General features: G+C 41.8%; 1 protein-coding gene across 2 annotated transcripts in view; it reads right to left on the reverse strand.

Moving 5' to 3' along the window:
- Nucleotides 1-10,535: 10,535 nt before the first annotated feature.
- Nucleotides 10,536-23,088, reverse strand: part of AZIN1 (antizyme inhibitor 1) — a 36,305-nt gene continuing 23,752 nt past the window's right edge. Inside the window, exons 5-12 of one of the 2 annotated variants that reach the window (XM_080647258.1) lie at nucleotides 22,705-22,877; nucleotides 20,318-20,452; nucleotides 19,075-19,156; nucleotides 18,668-18,742; nucleotides 18,027-18,189; nucleotides 13,772-13,887; nucleotides 13,244-13,458; nucleotides 10,536-12,834 (exon numbers count right to left, since the gene is read on the reverse strand). In XM_080647258.1, the coding sequence (XP_080503384.1) occupies nucleotides 12,726-12,834; nucleotides 13,244-13,458; nucleotides 13,772-13,887; nucleotides 18,027-18,189; nucleotides 18,668-18,742; nucleotides 19,075-19,156; nucleotides 20,318-20,452; nucleotides 22,705-22,877 (1,068 nt within the window). In that variant the 3' untranslated portion in view covers nucleotides 10,536-12,725. The remainder of the gene's footprint in view (nucleotides 12,835-13,243; nucleotides 13,459-13,771; nucleotides 13,888-18,026; nucleotides 18,190-18,667; nucleotides 18,743-19,074; nucleotides 19,157-20,317; nucleotides 20,453-22,704; nucleotides 22,878-23,088) is intronic. The other variant, XM_080647259.1, reaches the window with a different exon arrangement.

The following is a 23,088-nucleotide window of genomic DNA, read 5'->3' on the forward strand; positions in this document are numbered from 1 at the left end:
CGGCAAAATGCATGACTGGTCGCACTAAATTGGATAAATAAACGCTATAAGCAGCTTCAGGTCAGTTAGGTCGGGTTTTGAGGCCAAGTGAGTTTTTTCCCACTCTAAACAAAAAGCTTTGGGTCTCCAGAGCATTTTAAAAATATATATATATCGCCAAAACCGGTTTGGCTCAGTGGATAGAGCGTCGGCCTGCAGACTGAAGGGTCCCGGGTTCGATTCCGGTCAAGGGCATGTACCTTGGTTGCGGGCACATCCCCAGTGGGAGGTGTGCAGGAGGCAGCTGATCGATGTTTCTCTCTCATCGATGTTTCTAGCTCTCTATCCCTCTCCCTTCCTCTCTGTAAAATATCAATAAAATATATTTAAAAAAATAAAATAAAAATAAATAAATATCTTTACTGATTTCAGAGAGGAAGGAAGAGGGAAAGAGAGATAGAAACATCAATGATGAGAGAGAATCATTGATTGGCTGCCTCCTGCACGTCCCCTACTGGAGATCAAGCCCGCAACCCAGGCATGTGCCCTTGAATGGAATCGAACCTCTTCAGTCCGCAGGCTGATGCTCTTTCCACCGAGCCAAACCAGTTAGGGCCAGAGCATTTTTAATTCAAAGAGATTGGACCCGTACTAACCTCTGGGGCCCCCCAAGAGCCTGGTGACGTGCCTGAGTCTGTGCTGTGAGCCGTGCTTTCCCATTTCTCAGTCTCTTACACACTTGGGGTGCTCGGTAACTCGGGGAACTGCGTTGCTGACAGATTTGATGTGAATGAATGTGGGGCAAGGGGTGTGAAGGCAGAGGGTTTGGTTGGGCTAGCCCCGTGGTCGGCAAACTGCGGCTCGCGAACCACATGCGGCTCTTTGGCCCCTTGAGTGTGGCTCTTCCACAAAATACCACGGCCTGGGCGAGTCTATTTTGAAGAAGTGGCGTTAGAAGAAGTTTAAGTTTAAAAAATGTGGCTCTCAAAAGAAATTTCAATCGTTGTACTGTTGATATTTGGCTCTGTGGACTAATGAGTTTGCCGACTACTGGTAGACTTTCAGATGTAATCACACTGCCTTCCCTACTCCCAGCTGCAAACCAATGAAAGTCAGCAGTTTTGTGGTTATACCTTCCTTTTCCTGGATTCACTGGGGATTTTGAAATAAATTGGCTGAACTCCCCACAAAGGCCTCCACCCACCCAGAGCACTACTGTGACCCGAAGGGTGCCACTGTCACTTCTCAGTAAGGGCCTGGGAGCCAAGACATTTGTCCCACCAGCAGTCATTAGCTGTGCTGTTTCCCTATGCACAGAGCCATGCGCAGCTTCTCCAAGCTCGGACTGAACGTCCAGCCTCCTGCTGACGTCCCCACTGGATTCCCATCCCAGATTCACCTCAAGGGCAACATGTCCAAGACCACACTCACAAACCTTTCCTCAAACCTGGTCCTCTTCCGTTGTGGCCCATGTGATCGAGCCCGTCCGCCATCCGTTACCCGAGCTGGAAACTCAGAGGCACCTGCCGCCTCCTTCTCCATCCTTCTGCACCTCATGTCACGTTTGTCCGTTTACCTCTGAAACAGCCCTCCAACCCGTCCTGCTCTCTACCTCCACCTCCACCCCCCATCCAGTCCCAGGGCAGAGCCCAACCAACTTCCACTTCCAGTTCTCACTCTACTCGGGTCCCTTCTCCGCAATGAAGCCCAAGGCATCGCTTGGAAACACAGTCAATTGTGTCATACCGTCCCCAGGGGCCCCCAGGGGGAAGCTGTCCAGGTTAAAGCCTCACCTAGGACCCTTGCAACATGGGACCTGCAAAGCCCGGACAGCTGTGAAACACACCCTCCTAACTATAAAAACAGCAAGGCCTCCCTCGCCTCTCTTAGGACAGAAATAGAAATCCTTAGAAAAGGCCTGCAGCGCTGCCTGGAGTGGCCCAGCCCTGCCCAATGCTGGTGGTGTGAGTCTCTGACCTCCAGGGGTACTGGCTTTCTTTCCCAGGACCTTGAATTCCCATCCCACAGCTTTTGCCCATGCTGTACCCCAGGCATAGAACACTCTCCCTCCATCTCTTCATCTAGCGATTCCTGCTCTTCATTCACGTCTCACTGCAACTAACACTTTACCAGGAAATCTTCCCGATCAAGCGAAATGCCCGTCCCTCGCTCTTCAGCTGCTCCTTCACATCTACGACTCCTCGTAGTCTTACATGCATCTGTGGGCTTGATCCAGGCCTGTCTCCCTCAGGACACTGTTGAATCTGGTTTGCCCATCATGTTGTGCCCAGCACCTGGCCCAGGGCCTGGCATGAAGCAGGTGCTTCATAAACACTTGATGTATGTGCCAATGAGCGTGTGATGAAAACTCCGCCCTGTTTGCTTGACCCCGGGATAACGTGCATTCTGCCCACCCCTCTCAGGACAAGCCCAGGAGGAGAACCAGAAGCGAGTTCGTTCATCCATCCAACAAAGAGCATCTGTTAAGTGCCAGGCTCTGAAAATAGAAAGAAGATGCAGCTCGAGTCCTCAGGAGCTACCGGAAGACAGCAGACTGAGAGACCAGGTGACTGACTGCCTTCAAGATCGTAACTTTTAGCCCAACCAGCATGGCTCAGTGGTGGAACATTGACCTATGAACCAGGAGGTCATGGTTCAATTCCCAGTCAGGGCACATGCTGGGGTTGCAGGCTCGATCCTCAGCGTGGGGAGTGCAGGAGGCAGCCTATCGATGAGTCTCTCTCATTATTGATGTTTCTATCTCTCCCTCCATCTCCCTTCTTCTCTGAAATCAACAAAAATATATATATTAAATAAACAAATAAAAGCAAGACGGCAAAGGAAATTTGCAGAGTAATAAAAACAATAACTTTTAAATCACAAAAAATAAAACAAAACAAAACACAGACTGTTAGAGAGTGGGAATTTTTGAGCACTCCGGAGAGGCCGTGGACCACGCCCCAGATAGAGCTGTCAGTGCTGACACCAGGCAGGCCAGGCCTTGAGATATGGTCTCATGGCCCCTGCCCCACTGCACCTCACAAAATAGCCTTGCAAGATAGAACACTGTCAGCTTTCTGAAGAACAGGATGACCCTGTAAATAACATGGTCGTCAAGAGCATGGCCCTGACATTATTTGGGAAAAACTGTTTTGTCTTGGGTTACTTACTCTGCAAAAACAGGATGTGGTTAATGTGCTTAAAAGGGGTCTTGCACAAAGGGTCGGGGCTGCTCTCTGACCTCCCTGCGTGGAGAGGGAGAGCAGTCGCCGGCCGGCAATAAAGGCTCCCTAAATTTTAATTTGGTCTGGACTCCGGTGGTCTTTACTCACGTTCGCTCCACAGCAAGACCCATTGACCTAGCAAAGCAACAGCCACACAGGGAACTTGTCCCACAGGGACAATGTCCTTTCTTTGAGCCTGATCCAATCAGCAAAAGTCCCTTTCTCCCAACCAACCAGTCCTAATTCTTTCCTGCTTTGCAAGCTGCCTCAACCACCTGACCCTTCAAAGAGCCCGCCCTAACCCTCTCAGACTGAGCTTGCCTGGTGTGTGGGTTCCTTGGATGCATCAAGCTAACTACACTTGGCTTGATGTGGCCATACATAGGCATGTCCTTGGTGAGCCTGGCATTCCAACTTGGAGCTTAAAACCCACCTGGAAAGAGCCACATCCCTTTGGCACCTAGATCTTCTGGCTTTTCTCACACCCAGGAATACCGGTTCACGTTGGGCGCAGAGCTCCAGAAGTTGTCATGGTAACTGGGAACCTGTACTTGGGGATTTGCCGTGGCAAAGGCTCTTGCTGCTAGAGGTGGGCGTATAGGAGTAGGTGGAGGGCAGGGAGGCAGGGGTCCCCTCTTCCTCTTGGCTCCACCCCCCTTCAAAACACACTGCAGCAATGCAAAGGACAGCGATGCAGGGGCACTTGTGACCTTCAGCAACACAATAGGACATACGAATTCAATATTCCATGAGGTCAGCTAAGTCCACTGAGAAAAAGTTGTTTGCTGCAACTTCCGGGGCACTATGAGCAAAGGCAATCCACAAGCTCCATCTAGTGGGAAAATATGCCACTGCCGCCCCATCCCTGAGCTCTCTGAGCTGCATCCCAGAAGCCTGACAGGTCTCTCTTCCCGTGGACCAGAGGCCAGCAACAGCATGGGCCCTTGTCAGAGAAAGCATTTTGAGTTTAATAGCCCCTGGCATTGTGCTCTGCACAGAGAAAGAAAACCTCACTCATATTATCAAAATGCTTTGAATTTTGTTAACATTTTTTAAAAGTTTATATTAAACTAGAGGCCCAGTGCACGAAATTCGTGCACAGGTGTGTGTGTGTCCCTCAGCCCAGCCTGCACCCTCTCCAATCTGGGACCCCTTGAGGGATGTCCGACTGCCCGTTTAGGTCCGATCCTACTGGGATCGGGCCTAAACGGGCAGTCGGACATCCCTCTCACAGTCCAGGACTGCTGGCTCCCAACTGCTCCCCTGCCTGCCTTCCTGATTGCCCCTAACCGCTTCTGCCTGCCAGCCTGATCACCCCCTAACCACTCCCCTGCCAGCCTGATTGATGCCTAACTGCTCCCCTGCCAGCCTGTTTGCCCCTATCTACCCTCCCCTGCAGGCCTGGTCACCCCTAACTGCCCTCCCCTGCAGGCTTGATTGCCCCCAACTGCCCTCCCTTGCAGGCCTGGTCCCTCCCAACTGCCCTCCCCTGCTGGCCTGATCACCCACAACTGCCCTCCCTTGCAGACCTGGTCCCTCCCAACTGCCCTCCCCTGCTGGCCATCTTGTGGTGGCCATCTTGTGTCCACATGGGAGCAGTCACCTTTGACCACATGGGGGCAGCCATCTTGTGTGTTGGAGTGATCGTCAATTTGCATATTACTCTTTTATTAGATAGGATAGAGGCCTGGTGCATGGGTGGGAGCTGGCTGGTTTGTCCTGAAGGGTGTCCTGGATCAGGGTGGGGGTTCCCTTGGGGCATGGGGTGGCCTGGGCGAGGGGCCTGTGGTGGTTTGCAGTCTGGATACACCCCCCAGCGACCCAAGTGGAGGCCCTGGTATCTGGGATTTATTTATCTTCTATAATTGAAGCTTTGTAGCCTTAAGCGGAGGCCAAGGCAGGCCAGGGCAGGTGGAAAGCTTGGCTTCCTCCATTGCCGGGGAAACCCAAGCCTCCTGCTCTCTCCATGGCCTCAGCCATCTTGGTTGGGTTAATTTGCATACTCACCCCTGATTGGCTGGTGGGTGTGGCTTGTTGGTGTAGCGGAGGTACAGTCAACTTGCATATTACTCTTTTATTAGATAGGATGTATTTTTCTTCAACCCTGGCTGCCTCAGAGTCAAAATGGGGCCAGCCTTTAGTAGGACCTTATGATCACTTTTATACTAACTTCACCTCCATTTCATCTAATTTTTTTAAATAAAGTATTTTTAATTAATTATTTTTAATCCTCACTCAACAATATGCTTATGGTTTTAGAGAGAGAGAGTGACAGAGAAACATCGATCAATTTCTTCCCACACACACCCCAGCCAGGGGCATCAAACCCACAACCTAGGTTATGTGCCCTGACTGGGAATCGAACCCACCTTTTGGTGTATGGGATGACACTCCCAACCTTGTTCATCACTGAGAATTGTCCTCTGCTACAGGGAACTGCTTGTCCCAGGCTGAGCCTCCTTACAAGGTGCAGCCTGGAGCAAAAGACTGGTTGATACTGGGATCCAAAGTCCCAGCCCCCACGTCTCAATTTGGTTCAGCTCTGAGGGCCAGCCCAGCTCCAGAACTCCCCAAAGGATCAGCTAAGGCCTCCATGGGCACCGCATTGTGGATGAACTTCTCTCTGCCCTCTCCTGCCTCCCATCTCCCAAGAGCACTTGCAACCGACCTGCGTGGTTGTCTCTGTGTCTAGGACACCAGTCAGACAGTGACCCGGGTTTATCAAGTCTTAGGTTCAAATCCTGGCTCTAATTGGGGCACATTTGTGAATATATCTGGGTCTCCATGTCTTCACAGGTAAAACAAGGACATTAGATGAGGAAATCTCTAGGGAACTTACAGCTCGTTTTTGACTACGTGTCATACAATAGACTCATGAGGCTCCTGAGATATTGGTCCCTGATTAAATAGCTTTTCTTCCCTATATTGCCATCCAATTGCTGTCATTCAACAGTGGGGTTGCTGATAGTGAAGGCTGGAGTATAATCCTTCAACTCTACTCTCAACAGGGTGAAAACAAACCATTTTGAAACCACTTTGTTTCAGGATAACTGGTTTATTAGGGATCAATGTTAAGATAACAAACTCCATGACTCCTAATACACTTTGTCTTACAGAGACACCAGGGAAAGCAGAAAGCTGCACCCAGTTGAACCAAACTGCGTAGGAACATACTAGTACAAAATGCACATTCCTCACTTACCCACCAGCGACTTTCGTTCACCAAGTGCGCATGAGCCACACCCATCCACAACCGATGTTACAACTTCCCATCCAGTTTCAATGGGAGTTCGCTGGAACTCAAAAGCAGTGGCCCTGCCGCAAACTGTGGGTCTTTTAAGGTCAATGGCAACAGTGACTGTATATTTATGCGTTTAACGTAAAGACTGCAGCTTGGTTCTATCAATATTGCAATGCTGCACTGACAACATTGGACTCTTTGCTCTGAACCCCATGTTTCCCATCAGCCCACTGTGCAATGTCACAGGGTAATGGTTCTTAGGAAAGCAGATCTCAAGTTACAGTGAAACTCACTGGACTTCAAAGGGAGGGGCAGTAGCATCATGCCACTTGGGAAGTAAAACTCCTTTTGAATGTGAACTTCTCATTATGTTCAGCTCTGCTCTTTACTGCCGTTTCCTAACCTTTCCTAAACCCAGTTCTTAGGAGGGCAACATCCTATATAATAAAGAGGTGATATGCAAATTGACCATCATGCCCTCGCACAAGATGGCCACCCCCATGTGATCACAAGATGGCTACCACAAGATGGCCAGCAGGGGAGGACAGTTAGGGGTGAACAGGTCGGCAGGGGAGGGCAGTTAGGGGCAATCAGGCCAGCAGGGGAGCAGTTAGGCGTCGATCAGGTTGGCTGGGGAGTGGTTAGGGGGTGATCAGGCTGGCAAGCAGAAGCAGTTAGGGGCAATCAGGCAGGCAGGCAGGCAGGCAGGTGAGCGGTTGGGAGCCAGCAGTCCCAGATTGTGAGAGGGATGTCCGACTTCTGGTTTAGGGTCGGACCTAAACGGGCAGTCGGACATCCTCGAGGGGTCCCAGATTGGAGAGGGTGCAAGCTGGGCTGAGGGACACCCCGCCCCCCGTCCTCCCCCCCCCCCCCCCCGCCGGCCCAGTGCACAAATTTCGTGCACCGGGCCTCTAGTGAAGGTATATTAGTGAGACCCATTCTTAACATTTTTAAATGCCTTGCTTTTGGGAACCACTAAATACTTTCCTCTCCAGCAAGCTCTGTGTTGTTTCCATTCTTATAGAGTTAGAAAAGGAAACCTAACTTTGAAAATGTTCTGGCTTCCTTATTTCTGCTGAGAACTCAACAGGAAGGGGGGATATCTTAAGAGGCGGATTTAAGTCACTAACAATTGATGCTGAGGGACAGTGCTGAGTGCTGAAACATACAAAGCGCCTTCAGTGCATTAAAACTGGTTTGTAGCAACCAAAGCTCAGGGTATGTGTGACTAAGTATTGCATAAGTTACAATTTATAAGCATATCACTCATTAAGCTTAAAAATAATTTTAGATAAATGCAGAAATTAAAACTCTATACCCATACTATGTCATTATGGTAAGGGATTGTTGGAACAAGTGTACCAACAAGCCACAAGAGATTCAAGTCAACTGTTAAAATGCTGTCATATACCATTCCTGTAACCTTGCACAAAAACTTAAGCTTTTTGTTTGGATACCAGAGAATCCCTTTAAATCCCCCCCCCCACCCCAAATTAGGTTCCATGAGGCAGATGGAGATAGTTTGGTCTCCCCAAATCTAAAAGGCCTCTTAATTTGACAAGGTTTATCCATGTGGTTATTTATGGAGGGGCACAATAACAGCAGTGAATGTGTTGCCTTTTCTTGTTTCTTCCTGAACTAAAAGGGAATTTATAAGGGCAAAAACACAATGAGAGAAGAGATGAAAAATGGAAGCTGGAAAGTGGACAGATTAGTAAATTACTTAACAGCTGTAGGAAACGGTCCCAAGCAGGCAGTAGGGAAACAGAAAGCTAATTCTAAAAGGTGCAGCAATTGGCCAGTCCTGACCTCTGGCAAAGACATTACTTAAAAGTCTAGGCATTCGAATCCCAGATCCTTATTCCTATGCTGCACAGCTGGACAGGAGCCCTCTTGGACATTCGTTGTCTAGACAGGCTATAAATGGGCCTCTGGAATGGGCCTCGGGGTGGAACTGGGCACCACTGGGGGCAGGACTGTCTTACTGTACACTGTGTCCAGAAGCCCAACCCTCTGACCTCACTTGGCTTCTGGACACTGGCAGATGCCCCATCACCTTCAGGCAGGACCTAGAGAATTCACTGACACAAGGGGTGTTACCAGGCACCTAAGGAATACCTCGAATCATGAAAGACACAGAACTCAAAAACAGAAAACCACCATTTGGAGAAAACACTATCTAGAACTTGGTGGGAGAGAGAAATGTCCACAATTGCACCCTTAGCTTGGAAACTAAGTTGCAGAAATGAAAAACAGACTTGGAATATGGAGCAGAGAAAGTAGCAACAATTTCAGAAACAGAAGAGATGGGAGGAAATAAATGAAATAGAGAATTAAAATTTCTAAACTTTAGCCAAGTGTCCCCTCTTCTGCATACTGCTAAGAAAGCTAGAAACTGGTGACAAGGTTGCAGGCAAGGGCATGCCCTAGGTGAAGTCTGGCACCATTATTTAGGAAAAGCTTTAACTAGCATCTGGGACTACATTCAAGCAGAAGATCCCACTAGTTAGTTCACTGCAAAGTCATCTTTTAACGTAACCCTTTTTCTACTGCCAACGCACCATCACTTTATCTGTCAGTTGCAGATTCTTTTTTTTTTTTTTTAATATATTTTATTGATTTTTTACAGAGAGGAAGAGAGAGGAATAGAGAGTTAGAAACATTGATGAGAGAGAAATATCCATCAGCTGCCTCCTGCACACCTCCTATTGGGGATGTGCCCGCAACCAAGGTACATGCCCTTGACCGGAATCGAACCTGGGACCTTTCAGTTCGCAGGCCAACCCTCTATCCACTGAGCCAAACCGGTCAGGGCAGTTGCAGATTCTTAATTCACCAATTTCCCAGAATTGATCCACTAATTTTCTCACGAAGCCATCAACTGCAAAGGCTGTTGACAGACATAAGCGATATTATAGTTGAGTTAGAATTTGAAAAGGCCATTAACAATGGAATTGCTTCTGAAGCCCAAGTCCACGACAAAGTGAGCATGTTGGGCAGAGAAAGCCTTCTATTCACTGCCAATACAAATGTTTGCCCGGACCATTTCCAATAAATAAAATCCAAATCCTTCAATTGTAACGCTGAGTCTGAGTGCCTTCAGCCTGATTTCATGTTCCCCTATCTATACACCTTTCTGGGTGAAAATATGTACTATGATTAAGACACAAATTTAACATCCACAAAATTCCTCCGTACATTTAAGAGTAGGAACCACTACTTTTCAGGTTAGCTTTAACTTGCCCAAATAATCATACATGACCAGAATTTCTTCAAACTCAGAGCACTTTCCTATTTCTGTCCTTCCCCTGCCCCTAATTAGCAAAGCTAGGAAAATGTTCAGCCCAAATGATCCATGACCCAAATCTGTTTCGCCCCAGTAGAGAAAAAGCTACAGAAATTGTAGGGGTAACATAACTTTGCTATATAAAATACAGCCACCTTACAGCTGGTAGCTTATTGGTTTAAAAATAGGTGATCAGTCTCCAGCAAATGGCCAGTAAAGACCAGAACTGGTTTTCCTCTTACTCCTGGGCCATTATGAAGGCCTGCGACTCCAAATACCTACACCATACTTCTACTTTGCCTTCAGGCTGGACAAGAATTACAGTAACTTGAATGTGGAAGACTTATTTTATTTTCTGATTTCATACTTTAAGCCATTAAGCAAGCATTCTTTGTTGGTCAAGTTGCTAACTAGAGTGAAGAAATTGTAACTCCCCTATTCAAGGACCAAAAAGACTGCAGTGTGACTTTTTCAAACCAATATTTGCAGTGAATGGCATATCATCTGTGCTCATGATTACTTGGAATAACTAGATCAATTTGTAAATTATTTCACCTTAAGTTTAAAATTGTTAGGAGGCCGGTCAGTTAATGTGCCTAGAAAATGTGGCTGTGTTATATATATATATATATTGGATTTTATAAAAATCTTCATTGTTCTCTCTGTAATGCCCAGCATCATTTTACCAAATTCCGTTTGTTGCTCTGTAATAAAATAAGACTCTGAAATAATGGTCTGCAAGCTAACTTACAGCTGATATGGAATTTTAACTTTCTTGCGCAATAGAAGCCATCAAAATAAAACGTGAGGAGGAATAAAAAACATTTTATCTGTGTATTCAGAATCACACACGAGTTACCTTTACAGTTCAATTTACTATATAGAAATCATTTGGGTTTTATATTCAGTTAAATTCTGAACCGAGATTACAATATTGTAAATTAAAAAAAGGTTGTTACATTAATTTAGTACTTTTTAACATACAAATTGAAATACATTAAGTTCAAACTTCAGATTTATGGCAAACAGTCTTCAAATACAATACAGACATTTCTTAAAGTTACCATATCATTCACATGTGGTTTTGCAACTCTTGAGCTGTTATACATAGAACAGCTCAATTGACACACCATGAAGCTCAAGGTTGTATAGTCAAGCCAAAGACTCAAAATTGCAACATCTTTTAGAAGATCTGGCATTTCTGGACCAAAGCACAATATGCAAAAAAGGTTGGGAACAATTCCTCCTCATTTCGGTTAAAAAAAGTTGTATGGTAGCTTGGAATTTTGCATAAAACCCCATATTATATCTTGGTAAAGTCCAAGGTATAAGATGACAATGGACTGGGGTCCTAAATTTTTTTATTAGTAGAACCCATAAAATTCAAATGGGCATTAATCAAATCAAAAAATATTAAGCACCTACTGGTTTAAGTGAAATTTTTTGAGATTCATGATCAATTTCTTTCCACCTTGAAATCAAGGTGTAAAAACCAGCTATTAAGTGCATTCCAAACTTCTCCTATGTAGCACAGGTAGAATTTTCTGTCCATTGGCACCAAAGTGAAGTCACATTTCCTCTTGGGAGACAGAAATTCTACATCTGAACATAGAGTAAGTTAGGAAAATATGACCCCTGTTGTTTATTTTATTACTATTATGATTCTGAGATCTAGGATTACTAATATACTAGCAGTGAACAATGCAAATTCCTGGCAACAACTGTCAGATAAGTGACCCTAACTCCCTTCCCCCCCCAATCACCATAAAATTTTAGTATGAAAAGAATGAAAAGCAATACTAAGCTGAACAAATGGGGAAATAAGAAAATAATCGATTGGCTAAATAACAAAACAAACACCTAAAGTTTGAAATCACTGCAAACTGAGAAATTGGAAATAGGTGTGACTCACCCTCAGCCCCTCACAACTCTGAAATTAAATAATATTCCATGCAAAAGAGTATCAGGTTTCTGGATATAGATGTAGCCCTTCTTTAAGTTTTAGTGTGCTGCAGAGTTTTCTGCAATTTTTATTTTCCTCCCCCCAGGTTACTCAGAGTATTTAACAGAATTGTCCATCTCAGCCAAAAGATTTGTGATTCAAAGATTTACTAAGTTACTCTATGCATTCTATCTATACAGAAACACCTATTATTACAATTGGTTTATGCAGGATTAACATTTTTGGTGTTAAAATTGTTAAACATCATGCTTACTGCACATCAACTCTCCATGATGCATCTGAACTTCACAATGAAACATTTTATTTAAATTACTAGTTAAATAACTGAAATGTACTGAGTCAAACTAAATTTAAGTGGGCTATAAAAGAAAATAACCTTCAGAACAGTCCATATACACATCTATTTCAAAACTACCTTTGCTAGCTAGCCCCTTTCCCAAAGTTTTAGCCTGAAAAAACAGTAAAATCTACACAAAATTTTATTGCAATCATACAAGGGTTACATTAGGTCAAATACAACAAATACTATGATGCAATTTTACATTTATTAAACTACAGTTCAAAGCACAAATTTACACTTTCTAAATACACTAAACGTATCTAATGAAGTCACACTGGTCTTCCACTGACATCTGATATATCTGGGTGAAAGACATTAACTTTACAAGACTTTAAACACGAATCCTTAGTATAAAAACTGTGTACTTGTATGTAAACGATTTAATGGGGAACCCAATTAATGGGCTTCCATCTCCACTAAGTCATCCATTTTGTTGCATATTTTATTTTAAACGCTTAAGGGGCAGAACAAACTGGTAAGTTTAAATCTGGATACATCATCTAAATCTCGCAATTAACCCCCAATGAATTATAGATGAAAGCTGTTTTTGTCTGGTCCCAAATAGTTATTACTAATAGTTTGTTTCCAAGAGAATTAACAGAATAAGATTGATTGAATTTTTTCCACACTGGAATGTAGACCAGACAAGCTTAACCTGCAACTTCAGATCTAAAGAAGCGTTAATGCCTGTTTTAAGCTTCAGTGGAAAAACTGTCTTCTTGGCTCAGCTGGATGCAAGAAGGCACAAAGAAGAAGTTCTTCATCGTGTCTGAAGTAATTCCAGCATCTTGCATCTCATACCTACATAAAGAGAAAAAGACAAGCATAATTCGGAATTTATGCACCAAGATCACAGAACTACTTAACAGACAATAAAATATCTTTCAATAACCCTTAAAAGATGAACGTTTTGCTATTAGTTATAAGTTATGCACTCATCACAAAATTAAAATTAGTGCCCAGCCGGCATGGCTCAGTGATTTGAGCGTGGACCTCTGAACCAGGAGGTCACGTTCAATTCCTGGTCAGGGCATATCCCGTGTGGCACATGCAGGAGGCAGCCGATCAATGCCTCTCATCATTGATGTTTCTATCTTTCTCTCCCTGTCCCTTCCTCTCTGAAATCAATAAAAAAATATATATTTTTAAAAATTGGCAAACATTCTGTCACCTCAAATATCTAATCTGCTTTAAAATAAAAACACCTTACCAATCATTGAATGACATCATGAAATAAATAGCTGGCCTCTGACAATCATTAAAAGCAGATGGTTCATGCAAAGAATCTGCTCCCATGTTATCAAAGATAAGCCAATCTCCCACATTCAGCTCAGGAAGAAGACACTTTTCCACAATGTGATCAAGCTCATCACAGGATGGACCCCAAAGGCTGCTTGTAAACAGAGGCTCATCGTCCTTGTATTTCTGTAGGAAAGAAAAAGTATGTTAAAGTTTTCACTCATGCAGGTACTGAATGTGAGGGTAGATAAGAGCATTTTTTTACTATCTCAGATCCAATGGGCCATGAAAGGCAGGTCTAGAGCCAGGGTCAGTAGAGTCCTTCATAACTCCACCTAAAGCAGCAAGATTAAAGCCAGAAGAATGCAGATCCTCCAAAAAGGGCACTAGTCCCTAACCTAAAGTACTTCTTCAAAAACTAGGATACATCTTAAAAATATCAGCTCAATTTACAAACTGCCAAGTGAGCAGATTTAATATTATTTGTAATAGAACTTGCCTTGTGAACCTCTGGAATGGTATTCAAGTCCTCAGACAGTTTACTTGCAAAAGAACCATAAACACCATCATTCATATAATACACAAAGGCTGGTTCATCACTTCCGGTTTTTTCTACTGAAATAAAAGAGGAAAAAATGAAGGTGAATTTACAGTAAAATGCCTCTAATAGTTATCATGAAATGCATAGCAAATACATTGAAAATTTATAGAACTGACTCCTAGTTTTCACATCCTATATAATCCTATATAATAAAAGGTTAATGTGCAAATTGACCGAACGGCGGAACAACCGGTCACTATGACGCGCACTGACCACCAGGGGGCAGACACTCAATGTAGGAGCTACCTACCTCCTGGTGATCAGTGTGCTCCCACAGGGGGAGTGCCACTCAGACAGAAGCCAGGCTCATGGCTGGCAAGTACAGCTACCATGTCAGGAGCAGGTCTAAGCCAAGGGGTCCTGGACTGCGAGAGGGCGCAGGCCAGGCTGAGAAAACCCCCACCCCAGTGCACAAATGTCGTGCACCGGGCCTCTAGTCTCAAAATATTTAACTTAAAAATCCCTACAGCCTAGCCCAGGGGTGGGCAAACTTTTTGACTCGAGGGCCATAGTGGGTTCTTAAACTGGATCAGAGGGCCAGAACAAAAGCATGGATGGAGTGTTTGTGTGAACTAATATAAATTCAAAGTAAACATCATTACATAAAAGGGTACGGCCTTTTTTTTTTTTAACAAAAATTTTAACAAGAAGAATGTAAACACTAATTATTATAATTTGAAACTTCAAAAAAATGGAGGAATCATAGCACAATAACATACCTTATATTGAAGATGGCAAAGGCAAAATAAAATTGCCTAACTAAGGAAAGGTACAAAAGCCTTTCAAATTAAACTTAAATATAATAAAATAATTTAAAACTAAAACAAATAGAAAAGAACAAAATGTGTAAACAGTAAATGCGTTTAGTGGCCACGGTAGCGTTACTGATACCGCATCCATATCAGCAAAAAAATGCAGCCGCAGCATGGCTAGTATGACATGTCCTCTGTGTCTTTTTCCCTGCTGCGCGCGTCCGCAGTGGGAAAAAAACTGCTGTGGATACAAGCCCTAAAAGCTGAAAGTCTTTGTTGTTTTATTAACAAGTCATTGTGATGTACAGAATGTGGGAACAGGAAAAAATTGTTTGAGTAGAGCTCTTAATCTTACCTCAGAAAGGCTCTGATACTGTGCTCTCCAGGGGCGTGTCTCCCTACATCACCACGATAACGTGTCTACGCATTCCCAGGGTGATGTCGGGAGACGCGTCCGCGGGCATTACAAGGAGCCTCTGGAAGATTGAGAGGTTGTTCCTTCTACTGAATGGGCGGATATAAATCCGCCCACTCAGAAGAAGGAGCTGCGGCCGTGTTTCCCAACGTTGCCATGTTAACACTGCTGCTGGTGAAGGAGCGAAGGGAAAGCAAGAGAACCCTCCGCTCTTTCGGCTCCACGGGCCGGATAGAACAGCCTAACGGGCCGGATCCAGCCCGCGGGCCATAGTTTGCCCACAGCTGGCCTAGCCGGTGTGGCTCAGTGGTTGACCATGAACCCAGAGGTCCCAGTTGGATTACAGGTCAGAGCACATGCCAGGGTTGTGGGCTAGAACCCCAATAGGGGGCGTGCAGGAGGCAGCCGATCGATGATGTTTTTCTCATTGATATTTCTATCTATCCCTCTTCCCTTCCTCTCTAAAAGTCAATGTTAAAAAAAACCCAACCAACCCATAGATATACACTGACACAACCTTAAACAAAACTGTTAGCCTAAAAAACAACGCATTTCACAAAGGAAAATAACCAATGAACATATGAAAAAGTGCTCTGCCTCATTCACCACCAGGTAAATACAAATTAAAAGTACAATGAGCTATCACCACCAAACACCTACTGAATGGATAAAAGATAGGCAATGCCAAAAAAATAAAAAAATCAAAAAAAAAAATCGCCCTAGCTGGTTTGGCTCAGTGAATAGAGCATTGGCCTGCAGACTGTGCCCATGCCCGGGTTGCAAGCTCCATTCCCAGTGGGGGGCATGCAGGAGGATAAAGGTGGGGAACAAGCAGAACCTGCATATAATTTACACTGCCCGAGGGAGGGTTAAAATAGTAACACCACATTGATATCTTTGAAAACATCTATTCTATGACCAAACAACTCTATTCTTAATCATTTACCCAAGCATTGACAAGATTTGCACAAGAATGTTGCTTTATTCATAATAGCCAGAAACTGAAACTATTCATTAGTAAGGGAATGCATAACTTGTATATTCCCAGAATATTATCAATAAACATGAAACAAAACGGTTCCATCAGATATATTATCCTGAGCTTTCTTGAACAAAAGAATATATGCTATATCAGCGGTTGCCAACTGGTGGTCTGTGGACCACTGGTGGTCTGTGAGGTCCGAAAGGTTGGCGACCACTGTGCTATGTGATTCCATTTATATGAAGTAAAGGCGGTTCAAATTAATCTATGGCAGAAAAATAATCAAAATAGTGTTTGTCTGGCAAGGAAACATAACTGAGAAAAAATAATTCTAAGATATGAAAATTATATTTTGCAAGGGATATCACTGTATGTCATTAACTCATCAAGTAACATACTTAACATTGTGTTCACTCTGTCAAAAAACGCCCCCAAACCTAAACAGATACTGAGTCTAGTTCAATTTGTCAAACTCGCGGCCCACAACGAATATTTTTGCGGCTCAGCCAATATAACGGTATGTAAGAAACATTTTAATAACAATTTCATAACCTAATTTTTACAATATCCTGTTATACATAATTATTAATAACGAACTACAACGTTTGCTAATGACTGATTACTACAATCGTGTTGCATTCATTTCCCTTACACCCCTTACATGCAGGCACACCATTTCTCTCCACTAATACTAGCAGCGAATATTTTAGCAGCCAACTGCCATGTCGTCATGAGTCTTGTACCGACTTGGTGTGCCCAACAGGATTTCGCTTTCAGAGAACAAGAAAAATAGGTTTACTTGTGTTACACTTACGAATTTGTGCAGTTATTCAGTGTCTGGTAAGTTAATGTTCAAGAAAAAATATTTATTCTTATTAAAATGTTCTATTATTTTATGTTAACGATGACTCATTTATTTCAGCCTTTTATATTCAGCATGTCTCAATCAAAATAAACCTACGTTTCTATGAAAATGGAAGCTTTTTTGCAACTCACATAAACGTAACTTTGATTTGACCCATGCTAGCCTTTGAGTTTGACATGCTTGGTCGTTAAATGGCTTGCTGTTGTGCAGTGGTGTGGAATAGCTATTCTGGAAACCCCTTCTGTGTGTTCTAGGCTTAAGTAAGTGAGAGAGAGGAATGATGGGAGCTAGGCTTCTCATTGTTGGGAAAGGAGTTACACAGGGAAAGGGAGAAACCAAATGTGCCCTGTGGTGTATCACTCTCACAGCTTTTGATATACAAGTATGTTTATTAAGAACTCAAAGGTAAAAAAAGACTACCTTACTCTTGCTTATTTACGGGGGAAAAAACTACGGGAAGAATAAGTCTCCTTAATGTAGAACAGTTCCTTCCTACCCATTTTTTAAAAAGTGATACTTTTAGCCCTAGCAAGTTTGGCTCAGTGGATAGGGCATCAGTCGGTGGACTGAAGGGTCCCAGGTTTGATTCTGGTCAAGGGCCCATGCCTGGGTTGCAGGCTTGATCTCCGGCGGGGGGCATGCAGGAGCCAGCCGATCAATGATTCTCTCTCATCACTGATGTTTCTATCTCTTTCCCTCTCCCTTACTCTCTGAAATAAAAGTGTTTTTTTAAAAATAGTGAATTTTGAAAATAAATAAATGTGATACTTTTAGACTGTCTAGATTAAAAGGACTCTGTTGGCCTTTGTTATGTAAGAAAGTATAAGGCAGATTCTCCCTGTGACTCATGTGACTAAAAAACACACACAATAAAACACTGCTTCTTAACAAGCGATGAGACCTGGGGGAAGTGTATCTAAAATATGTCTAGCTCAACATCAGCACATGAGAGTTACATTCAGATGTCTGATGGACATTTTGAAAAGATCGCTAACTGTCTATAGCTGGCTGAAGACCACCCACCCATATAATCCATAGAATGTCCTACAATACAATTACACTATAGTATCTGATAAATTCATCTTCAAAATAACTGGGATTATCTACTAACAGAAGAAACTATAAACTTTGTAACTTACCTCCAGAGGAAAATTTATCACTTTCAACAACTTTCTTTGCAATGATATTAACTGCGAGTGTAAATGCAGAAGACACGTAATAGCTTCCAGGTTCTGAAATTATCTTAATGCCAGATCCTTCAGGAAAGTAGACATCCAACAAAGGGCTGATAACACGATTAACCTATGGATTTTAAATCCCACATTACAGTTTCAATATTGGATTAGACAATTCAAATTAAGCCATGTTCCTGTCTAGCAACAAGGGAGCAAAATTTCAAATCAGTTTTTAGGTATTAAAGAATGTGGAGGAGGACAGAGCAGGAAACTAAGGAGTGACGTACACATGGATAAACAGCTTAAGTTATCCAAGTTGTGAATTTGTGCCATTAAGCAGTCCATAAGAGCACAACAGAATAGAAACTTTTCTGTGATAAAGTTATTATGATACAGAGGTAAAAAAAAAAAAAAAAAATATTGAACTTATCAAAGTTAGCTAGGTCTTCTCATTGCCTGCTTATTTTCTTAGAATCAAATTTTAAACAGATATCACAGGCTTTTAGTTCCTGCACTGTAAAAACCCTAGGCTACTTACTCATTTACCACCTAAGTAGCAAAGAATGAGAGATTATTCCAATATGTCCATCCACTGAACAGTTTACCTCTTCCAATTGAAATTCAGTTCCTGTGAAGCCTCCTCCAATGTCTAAGATGTTCATTGTGAAGCCAAATTCTCCCTAAAGATGAAAAATAGGAACATTTTGAAAACCCCCTCCCAGGTTGCTAAATATCTGTTCTGACATTGAATACAGCAAGTTTTTTGGTTCCTAACAGAAGCAGATTAATTAAATGTTATATACGTTAGCTTCCTGATGTTGTCTGTACTGTCTTGTAGACAAGTAAATCACTAATTCTTTCACCCACTTTTAAAATGAACTGTATGGAACTCTGCTTATAATGTAAAAAAATAAGTAAGGTGTGTGTCATAAATATAATGAAAGTACTTCAGATATAGAAGTGTTTTTCTAACAACCTGATATAAATATCAAAATTTAAGGAAAAAACTTACAGCCATGTCAAACACACATCGAGCATCAGATAGAGCATGTACGTATACTTGAGATTCTTTGCAAGCACTTGAAACATGAAATCTGAAAGAAATAAAGTAATAAATTTAAAGCAGCAGCAAATTTTAGAGGCCCTTCCTGTAATTCCTTTCAATTCTCATTCACCATATTGACACAATTAAGTATTTACCTTAACTTTACCCAATAGTTCAAGTATTAAAAGCCCTAACCTCTAATTATCAAGTTACAATACTTAACAATGAGTTATCAATCATGATTCATGGCTATCAGATTGGGGAAGGGAAGGTTTCTGCAGAGATGGTAGAGTAACAAGTTCCACCAATAAAATTGGGCCACAAAAACCATTAATAAATATGAATGTGTAATTTTATCTGACAAAATATAAAAACATGTCTATTGTGAAATACAAATGAACATTAATTCACCTGAGTATTACACATTTAAACTTGTCAATATTACTTAAGTGACAGATTTAGAAGAGAATACTTATACATATTTTTAAAATATATTTTATTGATTTTTTACAGAGAGGAAGGGAGAGGGAGAGAGAGAGTTAGAAACATCGATGAGAGAGAAAAATCAATCAGCTGCCTCCTGCACACCCGCTTCTGGGGATGTGCCCACAACCAAGGTACATGCCCTTGACCGGAATCGAACCTGGGACGACCCTTGAGTCCGCAGGCCGACGCTCTATTCACTGAGACAAGCCGGTTAGGGTGAGAATACTTAAATTAAGTATGATTTTGTACTCTTGATTGTGGCAGTGATTACATAAATCTGTTAAAATTCATAGTTTACCCCCCCCCAAAAGTCATTTCCCCTCTGTTAACTTAAAAAATAAGATTGAGTTGAAATGTGAAAACTCTCAAATATATGTGAACATTGTTACCTAAAGTAGTGATTAACAGTGATGATTCTTTATTCATCTTTATGAACAATTTAAAAAGCAAGATCTTATACTGTAGTGGGACTAGCAATGGAATGGCAACTCAGAAAATTAGATGGGATATAGAAGCACAAAATAGTATGAAGGATAGAGCATATTTAGTTTTTTCCTACACTAAGAAGGTTAAAAAAAAAAATATATATATATATATATATATATATGTAAAAAATATACAAAACTGGAAGTTGAATCTATGAGTTCATACGAATGAAGTCTTAAAATCAATAATCTTAAGACAAAGATTATCACCATAAAATGATTTTAAAACAAATACTCACTTAACCCCAATAATTTGGACATCAAGTTCCTTAGCACATTCCAAGATATGCCTACAGTTCTTCAGGGTAGCGCCAAACTTCATGTTACCCTCTTCATCTCCAGTATTATCTTCTGTTGCAATATGTAGTAAGACCCTAAGAGAAGGGGAAGATGATTGGGGCAGAGTTGGTTTACATCATCATCAGCACATGTGAAGCCTGAAGATTGTAGAAATTGTTTTCATTATGTTGCCAGTGTTCCCAAATCCAGCGACGGATGAATCAAGTGAACCTAATGAAAAACAATCCTGTATAGAGAAAAAACTAGCAATTAGGGCCTAAAGCATGAAGCTTAAAAGGATGGAATTTGGAAATAGGAAGTTAAGACTCTGTTGTAGCAGCAAGGGTAGGTAGGGCTCTGTAAATGAAAGACATTACTTTCAAATGAAGTCCATCAGTCCATAAATTCACCTGGAAAGACTAAATTGAATAGCAATGCCATCATTTTTTCAGTAAAAATATTAGGGCTTCAAATTTCTAAATTATTCTAGCCACTTACTTTCCACCCACTTATTCTGAACATTCCTCCTATTAATCTCTTATATCTAACAAAAAATTTGGGAAGCTTTCAGTTATTTTATTTGTATAAAAGCTTTTTAGACTACTGATTTAAATCTATTGGGTATTTCCTTTCAAACCATGACAATCTAGAGAAAATGATCATGAGATATTCAAATAATTACAAAACCACTAAAAACTGCAAATACACAAATACTGTTTTCCCTAGGTAGGAAGTTTTGGTGAATGACTGATGATGAATGGGCAAGTTTGATAAAAACTAAATTGTTCTATCTATGGGTAGAATAAATTCTAGCAAAAATATACCATTCCATTTACAATTTAACACAGTAAACATTCCATCCAAATCAGGGCTTATCTTTAGAAGATCATGGAACAGAAACTTTTAGAGAGAGTTCTCTAGAAAATTTTCTGAAAAAGCCCAAAGGTTTTTAGTGTAATTAATCCTATCAGGATGCCTTTCTCAGGATCACATTAACATCACTTACGAAAATTATAAATATACCAGGAAAATATGGATGATACACATTTCCAGGAACATATAACTCATTCAAAGTAAGCAAACATGCTCAGCCCACATGGCTCTGGTTGAGCATTGACCTCTGAACCAGGAAGTCACGGTTCGATTCCTGGTCAGGGCACATGCCTGGGTTGTGCGGCGTGCAGGAGGCAGCTGACAGATTTTCTCTCTCATCACTGATGTTTCTCTCTCTCTCCCCATCTCTGAAATCAATTTTAAAAAAAGCAAAGCAAGCAAATAATTTTGTGCTAATACAATATATTAAGTATATGCTGAAGTCCTCTTGAGATTATTTTTGCCTAAACTTTTTGCCTTTTTAAAAATATATATATTTCTTCATTGATTTCAGAGAGGAATGGAGAGGGAAGGAGAGAGAAAAATATCAGTGATGAGAATCATTGATTGGCTGCCTCCTGCAAGCCCCCCAACTGGGGATTGAGCCTGCAACCAGGGCATGTGCCCTTGGCCGGAATCAAACCTGGGACCCTCCAGTCCGCAGGCTGACGCTCTATCCACTGAGCAAAATCGGCAAGGGCAAAACTTTTTGCTTTTAAAAAGTAAATTTTTTAATTTATAAAACAATCTTGGAATGCAAAGTAAAAAAAAAAAAAAAATCACACTTCCTGTTCAAATAGAAGTGTGAACTTTAAAGAAATCCCTCAAATCACTAAGGACAACCATTCAAGAGCTATAGCCAAGGGCAGAATATATCCTTAGCTAACCAGGGAAAAAAGCTGACCAAAATGCACCCTGTTCCTAACACAACATAACAAGCAGGGTTAATGTGGTTATAAAAATATGGCTGTGGCCAAAACTGGTTTGGCTCAGTGGATGGAGCGTCGGCCTGTGGACTGGGGGGGTCCCAGGTTCGATTCCGGTCAAGGGCATGTGACTTGGTTGCAGGCACATCCCCAGTAGGAGGTGTGCAAGAGGCAGCTGATCGATGTTTCTCTCTCATCGATGTTTCTATCTATCCCTCTTCCTTCCTCTCTGTAAAAAATCAATAAAATATATTTTAAAAATATATATATAGCTGTGGCTGTAATTTTTATCCCACCAACCACATCTTCCTTAAGTTAAAGATTATAAATTCATGTCCTAAACTGTCCTTATCTCATCCTAACTCCATCTGAAGGGTCAGAAATACCCAATAAAACACTAGCATTTTCTATATAGAAATTTTAAGTAAGTTAAAATAATTACAATACACACCACTGCTCTACATAACCGCCTCCTTTTCCCAGGATAAGACAAACCCAAACCCTAAGCAAGTAAGATAATCTACCGAGGTACTAAGTTTTACACTTACTTGGCATTTGGATGATTACGTGCAATTTTCTTCAGTTCGACTTCACTGTCACAGGTCATGATGTTCACTCCAACTTTTGCTGCATACTTTATCTGAGACACTTGCTTGCAAGGACTTATGTAAATGATGTTTTCTGGAGACACACCCAATTCCTGCACTAAAGCCATTTCAGTCTGTAAAAATAGATGTTAAACAGTGTCATCTAAAAGGCAAATTTCCTATGACTTTTCATTCAATTACTACCTTATGTTTTTATTTTTTTGTTAAATTCAAGTTATAAGAGGTTAAATTTGTATTACATAATGCCACAGTACATATTCTGGTAACGCTTACTATACTACCCTGTGTTAAAACCTTTTAAAAGGTATAATTACTACCGGAGAA

The sequence above is a fragment of the Plecotus auritus genome (assembly GCF_963455305.1).
Source record: "Plecotus auritus genome assembly, chromosome: 11".
Classification (NCBI taxonomy): domain Eukaryota; kingdom Metazoa; phylum Chordata; class Mammalia; order Chiroptera; family Vespertilionidae; genus Plecotus; species Plecotus auritus.